Source organism: Bactrocera oleae, chromosome 3 (assembly GCF_042242935.1).
Source record: "Bactrocera oleae isolate idBacOlea1 chromosome 3, idBacOlea1, whole genome shotgun sequence".
Lineage (NCBI taxonomy): Eukaryota > Metazoa > Arthropoda > Insecta > Diptera > Tephritidae > Bactrocera > Bactrocera oleae.
Window position 1 is genome coordinate 85207164 of NC_091537.1, and position 13478 is coordinate 85220641.

The window sequence follows — 13478 nt, forward strand, 5'->3', positions numbered from 1 at the left end:
TTAACTCCTAGAATTAATTAACAAAATTAGGCCTTTATACTAATCTAACGTCAAATGATAATCTCAAACAGTTCGCTAGAGCTAAAAGAACAACATCGACTTGAGGAAACGTGTCTGAGAGCTGTATATAAAGGCTCTCTTTTTATTAAGCGAATATATTCGCATATAAAATAGGTCTGCGTGATAATGAAACATGTCAGTTTCCTATCGATCCAAATATACCCTTAAAATAACCTTCAGATAACCTCAAAATATATTCCAGAGTAGAACTTTTATGTAGTGGGTTCTAAAGTAGAAAGACGACTTGTATACCGCAAACTGTACTTCAAAGTGAAAGAGAAGATAATATTTTTAGATAATCTAAATGAAAATCATTTGCTTTCCAACTTTTTTCTTATAAATTCTTTACTGCATAGATAGAACCAACCAAGAAATATTGACTTTTGCACCTTTGTAAGCCGTTATTTTCCAAAACGTACTTGCTGTAATTTAGATTTTTTACCGTAACAAATCATCCACCTACATACATACATGCGTAAAAAATCAAATTTATAAATATAATGCTATATGTACGTTTATACATATTCATGAAGTGCAAGCCTTATAACGTTTACTTCTAATGAATATGTATTCTTATCTATTTTGAACGAAGGTAACGCACATACTGAGCTCTGGGATAATGCCCTCCAATTATGTACCAAAGATGATGTTGTTTTGATACTTGCAGGATATTTTTATAATGCGGTGCGTCATACAAGCGCTTACGCTGATTGTAAGGTGAGCATAGCAAAGCGTGCATGGGCGACGATATACCTAAAAGCGTGCTATAAAAATTTTCCACGAAGGCGTATTGAAGAAGCGACGCCTGGGAGAGGATTAAAATAATTTGCTTCCAGGAAATAATTACGTATACGCAAATATGAAAAATGCCTAAAAATTAAAAAAAAATATATATATTTTTGGTAACTTTGATTTTATAATATAATGAGGCAGAGTTACCCCAAGGGATTAATTCTAACTTGAACAGGGTATGTTAAGTTTGCCACGAAGCTTGTAACACCAGGTAATGTCGGTTACCTTTTTAAGTAAATACATATGTATGTATATAAATGATCAACGTGACGAGCCGACGAGCTGAGTCGATATAGCCGTGTCCATCTGTCTGTTTATAGGGGAACAAGTCCCACCATTTAGGAGAAATCGATATAAAATTTAGCAAATCTCCTTTTCTCACCAAAAAGCGGCTTATTTATGGGAACTGCTGATATCGGAGCACTATAGCATATAGCTGCCATACAAACTGAACAATCTAAATCAAGTTCTTGTATGGAAATCTTTTTTATCTGACGAGATATCTTCACGAAATTTGGCAATAATTATTATCAAAGATAACGCTACAAGCTTAGAACAAGTTGTTTAAATCAGGCCATTATAGCATACAGCTACCATACAAACTGAATTGTCGTATTGACAACTTTTTTGACAAAATATCTTCATGAAATTCGGCATGTATTATTGTCCGAGACAACGCTACATTCTGCGAACATATTGTTATGAAAATTTTTGTTGACCCCCCCACATCATGAAATTATTCAAACGACGTAGAAAGCAAACTCTATTAGAAAAAAAACAACAAAAATGTTAACATAAAGTCACCCAACTATGCAATGATGCAATGCAAATTCAATAATATATATTATATAGTAGATTATATGTACATTAATTTACATAAATACGACGACGTAAATCACAGCATGGAATATGACAAAAACTGCAGCTGTCACTTCCATGCGCTCGTAATTTTTGACTAGTGACAACCCTCACCATACCCACACATACATACATACATCCATACAAACGAATATATTATATAATAAATGCGCTTAATACATTTATTTATTTATATGAACAAGCGGCGTCAACATGGCATTTGCTACCTACATTTGAACCGGCCACCCGCCTTGCGCGTGGTACTTACAAGCAAACATACACACATACAATACGAAGGTAAGTTCGTACACGCTATTGAGTATTAATATCACAAAGATACATATTTACATATATGTACTCTGTGTTATATGTAGTTCATTTATATTTTTGTATTTATTTATTTCCATTTATTCAATCAATATATACCTATATGTATATACATATAAGCGCGCTAAAAATAACTCAAAATGAAAGGAAAAGATATGAAGCATCCTGTCGTCGCAACAACGCTGGCAATGGCGACAAAGTCTTCGTTGCCTGTGGAGCGTTATTTAAACTGTTGTATTGTGTTGGTAAATTGTATTTATCCAAGCACAACGTAGACCGAAGAAAAAAATTGAGCTGCATGAAAAGTACCGTTTTTTCAACTAGTGATATTGTAACCAGTTATCAACAAGTACAATAAAAGACTGTTATTTTTAATGCAGCAAATAACGGTATATTTTTTAAATTAATATTTTCTTAAAAATTAAGGCTAAGACCCACTTAAAATTTGCAATAATTTTTTTAAATTTTTTTTTTTTTGAAATCAAAAAGTTTTTAAAAAAATTGTTTTTAGAAAACCGTATGAAAATTTACACTTTTTTTTACAAAACTGAGATAAAATTGTACACCCTTTTTTTATAAAATAAAATAAATATAATTGTTAAGATTTATTTAGCATTTAGTTCAACATTTTTGGTTTAAACTAATTTAAAATTCTTAATATTTTATTTTAAACAAATTTTTTTAAATTAATATTATGTTTTAATTTATTTATATTTATTTACACTACAATTTTTTAATTTCTTTAAGTTAAATATTTTGTTAAAAAATTTTAGATACCATTAACATAAAAGTTTAAATATTTCTATATTAAAATGTTTAAACTTAATTTTTCATATTTTTTTAAATAATTTTTTTATTTCTTTAATACTTTTTTAAAAAAATGTTTTTTAAGAAACCATTTTAAAATGTATACAATAATTTTTTAGTTGTTTTAATTTAGATAGTTTTTAAAAAAATTAAGATGCAACTAAAATTTTTAATTATTACTGCGAAACAAATTTAAATATTTTTTCTACTAAATTTTTTTTGATTAAACAGTTTTAAAAAAAAATAGTTTATTTGATATGACTAAAGTAAAATTTAAAAAAAAAAGTTATTAAAATTTTTTAATTCAATTTCTAATATATTTTAAATACATATTTTTTGATTGATATGAATATTTTGTTAAAATATTTTAGACAAGACGGTAGTAAAAATTTTAATATTGTTTATTTTAATTAGTTTTGAATACAGCAATTTTTTAAAAAATGTTTTTTTTATTAATCGTAAAAAATTTATATTAAAAGTTTTACTTTTTTAAATTTAATATTTTGTTGGAAAAAAATTAGATAAGGCTTACATAGGTAGATCAAATTTTCAATACTACAATATTTATTAAGTTTTTTCAATCAAAAAAATTAAAAAAAAATATGTTATCGATTTGAACCAATGACTATCTATGTACATATATAACTTTCCTTTACCAAACAATTTGAAAATCGTAAGAATTTAATACTTGTGACTTAAGAAAATTTTTTTTCCATTGAATATTTTAATTTATTAAAAAATCAAAAACTAAATATATGCATTTTTTAACAGAGAAAAGTAAAAAAGCGATAATTACTACAGTGTAAATGTTCATTTAAAGTTCTTAAGGAAAAAAAATTTTATGGTTGTTAAATCTGAGAAAATTATTTATTTATACTGTTTTTATATAAATACTTGTATATATTAAATACAATTATAAAATATGTAAAGTTTTATAGTTTTTTTTTTTAATCAATCATTTCCGTTGGCAATTTTTCATCGAAACTGAGCAAAAGGAAACAGCAATAGAAATTGAAAACTGACGAGCTAATGATGGAAATACTCACTTAATAATCTCTCAGCAGATTAATCATATACATGACATGTGATTGAAAGACGCTGGTATAAAATCAAAAATAAAATATATTTCTTCATCCAAATTACAAACTAGTCAAGAATCTGATGGAAATAACTAGCTCTTACTGACTGGATTTCTTATCAGCATTAGTAATATAAGAGTGCAAAGACACTCATATATAATATAATATTTCTTGGTATAAATAAATCCCACTGCATCATAGTACAATCACAAATGATTATAATAATTTACGTACTTGCCTCCGCCTCGCATTTACTGAAGTACCACCACATTATTAGCTCAGCAGAACATGCGGCCACCGAATTCAGCACAATTGGCATCATTAACGGCGAACACTGACGGAAACATTACTCGCACGAACGAATATATTTTTATGCTCTACGCACGTAATTACAGGACAACTGCAAGCATAATGCTAAAAATTGCTGTCGTCTGTCATGCTATTTCTGTTATGAACTGCGTGTTGCTGTGTGAACTTTGTAATTTTATATTCAATGATAATAGATAAAATAATATGGTCGTGTGCCTTGGTAAGTTACAGTTACTAATTTGAGATGAAGCTTAAATAGTGACAGGCGTATAGAGTATAACAAATTACAAGCTTTTCAAATTTGGTCTAATTGAAAAAACTCTCTTAGTAGAGAACCTAAGCGATTATGCCAGTCTATATAATTTACGCGAGGTGCTTGTTCGATTCGCAACTTCTCAATTTTTGTCTAGTTTAGAAAAACTAAATTCGGATTATTTCTGAATTCTGTCTTCACCGGTAAATCAAGTTGTGAAAGAGATTAAGAAAAATATCAATATTTTATTTTTAAGCGCAAAGGTTTGCTCTTGCCATTTATATCGTCGATTATGAATTTACAAATGTTCACGCCTTAGCTTCGATATATGAATATGTATTCATATTATTTGAAGAAATATATATATTTTCAGCCAACACAAGATATAATTTCTTAAGCCGCAAACCGCAGACACAACTAAGCTATAACTAGAAACTAAATTCTAGTGTTCAAATGCACTACATCAGAAATATTTTACAGTTATTTTATAGTCGCAAAGCATCTATAGATAGCAATTCAAGCTATAAATTGCCTTGTAATTAATTTTGGAAATCAAAATAAGCTGTAATGACTTTTGGGCGGGGATCATTATTCTTTAAATAGTTTTTGTTTATTGTGAAATTGAAAAAAATTTAGGTTTATCATTTTAATAATATATCATATTTATATTCAGTAAAAATAAATAGGTTTATTTAATACAAAATAATTATATGAAAATAATTTTTTTTTAATTCTGTTTAATATTATTAATTCTGTAAATCTTTGAACGCAATCTTAATATATATAAAATTTGATACTTACAATAAATATTTTAAATAAAAATATCATAATTAAATATAGAGTACTATATAAAATATATGTATAGTAAATATTTTAAATATAAAAATCTAAACAAAGTACTATTAACCAGAAAAATGTATAATAAATAATATTTGAAAAAAAATTTGTGTGGAAAATATTTAGGTTATATATAAAACTGTTGTATTTTTACGAAAGCAATCTTAACCCTAGCTACGATAGGTTATTAACATTTATTTATAATAATTTTTTTTTTAAACAAAACTTTGAAAATTTTACAAATTTCTTAAATCCTAACAAAATTTTGAAATTTTCACATAGTTTTGAAATGTTTACAAAATTCTAGATTTTTTTACAAAATTCTTAAATTTTTTTATTATTATTAATTTTTTTTTTTTGTTTAAAAAAGGATATTTTGAAATTTTTTCAAAGTTTTAAAATTTTTAAGAATTTCCTAATTCTTATAATATTTTGAAATTGTTACCATATATTGAAATTGTTACAATATTTTGAAATTTTCACAAGGTTTTGAAATTTTTACGAAACTCTGAAACTTTTTCAAAATTCTAAATTTATTTAGAAATTCTGAAATTTTTACAAAATTCTAAAATTTTTCAACATTAATTTATCGTTATTAATTTTTATTGTTTTAAAAACGAAATTTTGAAATTTTTACAAAATTTTCAATTAATATAAAATTTTTACATAGTTTTAAAATTTTTACGAAATTCTTAACTTTTACAAAATCGTAAATTTTTTACGAAATTTCAAATCAAATAGTAAAAAACAATGATTTTCACTCACCAATAGTGCCCATTTTAGCCGCCACACTGCTCCAGTTTACTAATGAACCGATAGGATGTCTCCAAGTATGTTGTATGTGTACAGGCTGGCAGGTTTTTAAAAACTCTACTCACGCGCTTAACGGTAGGCGTTTTTTGAACGTTGTAACACAACCACAATATTTGTGGCTTTAGCAATTGGTTAGGCAATTTGGCAATGAACTTGACAAACCCAATAATATTTTAGGACCAAATTGTAGCCACAAACAATTGACAGTTATAGTAGCAGTACTTGTGCTCGTAAAGTACGGCAATTATTTTAAATAAACAAGAAGTCTGTCTATCGGCGACGATACCGTAAACACATGTATATGTATGTAAATATGTATGTATGGAAAATGTTCGATTCCTAGCGCCAATTGTAAAATAGATTTACAAAAATATTTTTCAAAAAAACAAAAAATAAATACACAAGAAAAGTTTTCGAAAACCCAAATTTGCGCAGTTTCTAAGAAATATTTGGTTTTTATTGTAAATAGGTGGTTGTTTTGCGAAATTGTTTTTGTAGTAAATTATTGCGGTGATTTTTTCGTTGTTTTTTTTTTTCAACGTTATTATGCTTTCAATTTTTGTTTGTAGTTCTTTTTTTTTAATTACAATTAGTTTTCGTAATAACTTTTTTTTGGGTTTGTTAAAAAAACTCACACAATTTCACTTTTTATTAAAATTTGGTTTTATGTAAATTTTTTTTTGTTCAAAAATTTTTCTTATAAAATCGCAATTCGTTTTCGAACCGAGTATATTTTCTATAGTGTAAGAATTACTTTCACTTTCTTTCACCAATTCTTAGCGCTGTCTTAACAACACAGTCTTCCAACGGTAAATGTTCAAAATTCTACACGAAGATACACTTTTATATTGCATGCATTTCGCTTGCTTTTTTATTTCATTTGTATATTCTTGGAGAGCGCGCATTTAGCATTCGGCTAGCGAGAGTTTATATTTTCCGTTAATATTGTATTTGTTGTGTGTTTACGCTGCTGCTGCCGCTGTACACGCACATTATGCCTTTGCCGCCTCCAAACACTGTGATTTTAGATGTGCGCATAAATGATTTGCCAAATCAACAACACAACAACGACGAAAGCCGAAATCGCACAAGGAACACGAACTAACCAACGATGGACAATACGAACGACACCGACCAAATGACTAACCGACCGTAGCTGGCAAGAAACCCGCCGCACACCACGCTACCACGCCGCATCCATTTATATTATACAGACAATAAGAAATATAACGGTAAATAAAAACACCAAAAAACACACTATGCCATTGCCAAAAATCAAAGCAAAAGAAAACGTATGCATATTCCAAAGCAACAACAGCGCCAGCAACAGAAGCAACACCACCACCAGCCAGTCAACACACACACATACACCTATACATACATATATGTGTTGTACATACTCCAAAAGCAAAGCTCGTTTTTTTGCGGCAGACAGAAAGCTTTCGCTTGCTACTGCTTGGCCAAGTCGACAAACAGCAAAAGCAGCTGCTGTCAGCTACTTGTAGCCGTAAAAGCTGTGTTGCGCATGGCGTATGATGAACATAATCAGCATGCGCGCGAAATTAGAGGCTTCGCTGATGCAAAATCACAAAATCACTATAAGCTGTTGGTGCTTGCACATGCAAATTTGCGTTTATTTATTTATGTTAAGTAATGGGCAAAGGACACAGGCCGCCTGTGCTCATTACGTAGCGTTAGCGACATAAGCGATTAGTTTAAGTGGTATGCGTAATGTCTCTAATCTAGTATGTATTAACATAGCACTTATTTGCATATTTGTTGTTGTTTGTTATTGTTGAATAATAGGCTCTTCAATTATGTGCCAACGGCATAATATTGCGTAACTTTGAACTCAATGCTAACGTTGATGTAATTACCAGGAAAATATGGAATGTGAATAAAACACAAACAATTTTGTAAAGCCATTTTATTAAATAAATAAAAGTAATGTACATTTAGTAAATTTAATATACTTTAATAATTCATTTTGAAAAATTTTGGAAACACTTGGTTGCGCAGCCAAACTTCTGGAGCACCATCGAAAAAATATATCTGGCGATGAGGAAGATTTTCCTGTTAAAAAATATATCAATTAGAAAAACCAAAAAATATGTTATGACAATAGGTGAGTACAGTTAATGACCGAAGAGCTAGTCAAAATATTGATATTTCAAAAAATGGCGACTTTTCAAATCAACAGTAGCTTTTATAAATAATTTATGTACTCCTCAGTGTTGTTTAAAAAATTGAAATTATTATCATTACCTATCCTATAACTATATCTACGAAGGTCATGTGAAATTTTCAAGTCGTCAATTTTTTCCTCACCGGCAGGGTTTCAAGAACAACGTATTTAAAGTTTTGGGAGCCGATGACACTAAATTAAAAAATTCTTACGAATACGCACATAGCTCCGAAACTTGTTTGCCGAATAAGCATCGGAGAATATTCTCAAATCTATTTAGGTTCGACTCGATTCCTTGAAACAGAGAGTTGTGATACCTCTTAAAAGTTGTGCTTGGCAAAAAAGCTTTCGGTTACCTTAAGTAAGTTTTTTACTGCTGCTTCACTGCGACGTCATTTGTTTACATAGTAGTACGTTACTTCCAGATAATATTTTTGTTTTAACATTGGAAATTGCAAATTGGCCCTTAATTGCGAAGCAAGTGCAATTTTTTGCAATCCGGTTTAGCTTATTGCAGACTTAGCAAGCGATAAAAGTTTTTGATTATTTTTATTTCATCGGTAAATTTTGTATTTATGTTTTAGCTGGATCTACAGAGTACCGCGACTTATCTATTAGGCACTGCATGACCTTTAAATGAATGAATACATAAAAAATTCACAGCATAAATACAATATTTAAATTCAAAAACTTTAATATTCTCTTATTTGACCCTCTGTACATTAAGCTGTTGCATTGACAATCAACTGAGGAGGGAAAAAATATTGAAGCAGAATACTATACGAATAATTGAAGAATGGATATTTTCATTTATCATTCATGAACCATTCATAATAGTAAAAGTTACCTAAAATATGCAAAACAACATTTGGCAGCATTGAAGTTTTCAAATGTAAATTTTTTGACAAGAGAGTAGAGAAGTGATCATTCCAAAACAGCTAATATCTGCGAAAAAGTATTTTTAATATTTTTATATTTAACATTTCGTATTTGAACGTTAGCATTAACAACCCAAAAAAATTTGATCTATGTCATAACTTTTAAAACGTAAAATCTACAATATATCATAAATAAAAAAATTAAATTAAAAATGTTTTTTGAGGAAAAATTACGGCGTTTGATCTACATAAATATCCACAATTTCTTGACGGCTAACAAAAAAGCTTCACATAAATCAAATAATATAAATAAAAAGATAATATATTTAGATATCATTAGTATCCAAACAAGTTACCTGGAAAGAGTTTTAAGAAGAAATAATCCTGATTTTGTATAGATATATATATTTGATTCATTTTATTAATCCTGCAATTCAATTTAGCTCGTAAATCACACTTTTTTTTTTTTTGTAAAGAGCTTAAAAAAACTTATTCGTAAATTTTTCACTCCAAAACAGAAACAAGACTTATTACTTAAATATTTTATTGACTTTCCAGAGTCCCTTAATTATTGCATATTAAAAAACTGTCACATAATTATTCATATGTTGGCAACAATTTAGTGTGAAAAAATTACGCCTAAATCAAGCGAGCACAGAATTGTATTTCCTCAGAAGTACCTACTGGCGCACAGAAAGGCAATCGCTATTTTTCGCTTTAATAAATATTTTGTAAAAGCTATTTTTATCTGCCCACTTCATTTCTTACCATATTAACACTCACCAAATGTCTTATATAAATATCTATCTAAAAGATTTATGTTATATATACAAATTTATCTAAAAGATTTATGAATTCGTCAGTGAAACTTGCTGAGCAAAATAGAAAGAAAAGGAGACATGTCTTCTTAAATTCTCGAAATTAACCAATATTTGTGTGAATTTTTGGATGTTTTAGAAGCTCGTCTTGGCAGAATAAAATCATTTCTTTAATTTGTTTAAAGTGTTATCAGTTAGCAATATTGAACACTGGTCCAGCATAATGTCAGCAAAAGTTCATATAATCGATTACAAACAGCACATCGACAAGCATGATCAAAGATTTACAGTTCACAAAATTTGACTAAGGTGACTGAGGTTGTGGCCTTCATTAAATATTCGACGATTATTTAACACCAAAGAACTTTTCGTAAATCTTTTCCTCGACTACTCAGCCTTAGTTGACTCATCCAAAACATATGCATCTTCTGAGATATTTTGTGAATTCTATTTCATTAGTGGAAAAGGAGGGGGCAAAGTAGTTAGCTCATCTGAGTGGTATGAGCAAACACAGCATCTATCGTTACCATAAGGCTAAATAAAGAGTCGAGCGAAAAGAGTTACACTGGTTTTAGAACATTAAGAAGAAGTACTAGTACTGTCAGTGGAGCTTTGTAGATCTTGAAAAGCGTATTAATATCAGCATTGAAATGGCCACAGCGGTTTCTCATACATGATACTAAGAGGCAAAATCTTCTCCAAATTTAATTTAATGACATGTGTACTATTTTCACCTAAAGTTAGTACTAAGAGTGGCTATCAACCCTTAAAAAAATTTCATTTTTTAGCAGAGTTCCAAACCGAAGGGACAACGTATCTCCTGCCAATCCTAGAAACTATATTCAATATTTTCACTAGCGTCATCATCTTATTTGAGCATAATAATTTTTAAAAAAATCTTGAAATATCATAAACAGAATTTTTTTTTTTAAATTCTTCAAAACTCTTTAAAATCGACCGTTATTTTTATTACAATATTTTCAGAACTCCTTTGTCTTTGCTTCGCGCTTTCACTATGTGCATAACCTTGCAATAAAAATTAAAGTCATATCCCTCACGCACGTCCTCATTTTTTAAAGAATTTTTAAGTGTGTCATGCGCACGAGGTTAGGCGTAAAGTAGATGACAAATGCAGTGTAATTATTTTAATTGTGGTAATTATGCAAATCTCGTAATTATCTACAGTATTGCATTACCAAATATATATGTACATACATAAACGTACTTGGTCTCTACACATTTGCGTGCGATTGGGTTAAGTTTTGCTCACTCTCTCTCTCTCTCGTCTTGTTCTTATACTCGTATCCACATTGCACAAAATTTAAGTCATCTACAGAACTTTAAAACAAATACTGAGCCAATACAAGCATGCCAAAGCTTAGTCCAATTTTCCATACACTTGTTATAAGCCTCGACTGGAATGACATTCAGTGTCCTCAGCGAGTTTTGGTGTTTCCGGTTTTGGCTCATTTTTAGAACGCCATTCGTTAGATTGTACAACAGTTCCGACGTCATATATAGAAACTCACGTTTTCTCGGCAGCTACGTTTTTGCATTAGATTCAGGTCTTTTGGTTCGAGTCTAGCATTGACACATCATACTGTGTTAAAAAAACTGTGTTGAGTCGATCCATAAGATATTATATGTTGATATCCTCTGCAATCTCATTGATGACAACACGATGATTTTTAAGCACTGTTTCTATAAAAGCTTCGAAATGCACACTAATTGACATATGGAGATCAAACTAGTTCATGCCAGTCCGGGCCAAATTTGATCAGATGGAATTTGGCTTTTAAGAAGGGAAATAGGATAAAACAGTTCAAAAGCTCAAAAATAAAAAAGCTAAAAATTACAAAAACTAGCAGCTTATGAAGAGGGGGTCTAAAAAAATTGGCTCCTGATCATACCCACGATTTCAATCCTCCTAGCAATCGGTAACAAAAAAAATATTAATCTAGAATAATGTCAAAATGTCCAGTGCTACGGAAAAGTTAGCAATTTTTTTTTTGCAAAATGGCGACTCCCTGAACAAAAAAAAAATTCTATACCACTTTTTTGACTGTTTCAAATTTTTTAAATATGGTTAAAATTTGGGGATATGGATAGTTACAGACATAGATAAATCTATAAAAAGGACTCTCCAAAAATTTCAGGTAAATCGTACCTGTAGAACCTAAGAAACCGTGGGTATCATTTTGAAAAAGATAGTTTCGAGAAAAATGCGTTTGAAGCTTTAAAGCGAACCAGTTGGGATGCCGGGTCAGCAAAATACCTATATCTCCGAAAATAATTTGAATTTTGAAAAATCCTCTTATAGACATATTCTTGAATAATTAAATTTGGAAAATATAAAAAAACGATTTTGTTTTATTTCTAGACTTGAATACCACCTTAAAATTACTTTTTTTAACATGCGTACACGCTAGTTTGAAAAGTTTTGGACAATCGTTTTAAAAGTTAGCAGTTACTTCCTGCGCTCTATATGAATAAAAACTCGAAATATTATCATTATTTAATATATTGTTTTTTTTTTATTTTATAGTATATACATACATTTATATAAGTACTTAAATATATGAATAAAATATTCTCAGAGTTTCAATAAATAAAATGAATATTTTTTTAAAATAAAAAATGCATTAAAGTCATTGAGAAAACGCGGTCAAGCACCTATTTCTGCTTTAAGCACAAAAATTTTAGAATTTAATACACCAAGTACCTCCTTTCAAGCACACAAATATACACAGCAACAATTTTAGATTTAGTGATAAAATAGTAATGCAATAATTGCTAATTTGATTTTATCATCTTAACTAGTTTAAATGCAAATAAAATAAACTTGTTCGCGAGGTACAAAAAAGGAGAAGCTCATAATTTTATAGCATAACTTTGTACCTTCATCCAAAAATTATTCGGCAAAGAGCACAAGAACGGCATAGCTAAAATCGCTTAAGACAAGCTAACAAAACTTGCAAGTACAACAATAGCAACAACTGAACTTATGTCAAACTATGCGCAATGCTTTCTTAGTAAATCCTTGTGAACCTCAAAAACTAGGTTGCCAACTCCACTTTCGCAAATTTTCGTCCTAGTAGCAACCCACGGCGCTTCGATACTACACTGCACATACTAACATACATATCACTTGTATATAGCAGTGATTTTTTGAAGCACGCCCACAACAGACAGTAGACTCCATTCCAAATTATATTAAATCGTTGCTCTAATAAACTTAAGCCACCTGATTTGTTGTGGCCGCCATGGCAACAAGTAGACAACTTGCTCTACATTATGCGCACAAACCATGTGCCCACGACGGTATGTCAGACTTCAATTCATTCCGATACAAATCGCACCATTTAGTAGTCATCGATTTTTGGAGCGCGCGAAACGCGTAAACGGCATTGCGGTTCTGGTTGGTTGGCTTACTAACGCAGGCGGAGGCGTGCGTTTCAAGCT

At 29.8% G+C, this 13478-nt stretch overlaps 1 protein-coding gene across 1 annotated transcript in view; it reads right to left on the reverse strand.

The window, feature by feature from the left end:
- Window positions 1-6959, reverse strand: part of meng (serine/threonine-protein kinase meng-po) — a 42116-nt gene extending 35157 nt beyond the window's left edge. Inside the window, exon 1 of the mRNA XM_014247147.3 lies at window positions 6088-6959. Coding sequence (XP_014102622.1) covers window positions 6088-6100 — 13 coding nt within the window. The 5' untranslated portion in view covers window positions 6101-6959. The remainder of the gene's footprint in view (window positions 1-6087) is intronic.
- Between the last annotated feature and the right edge of the window lie 6519 nt (window positions 6960-13478).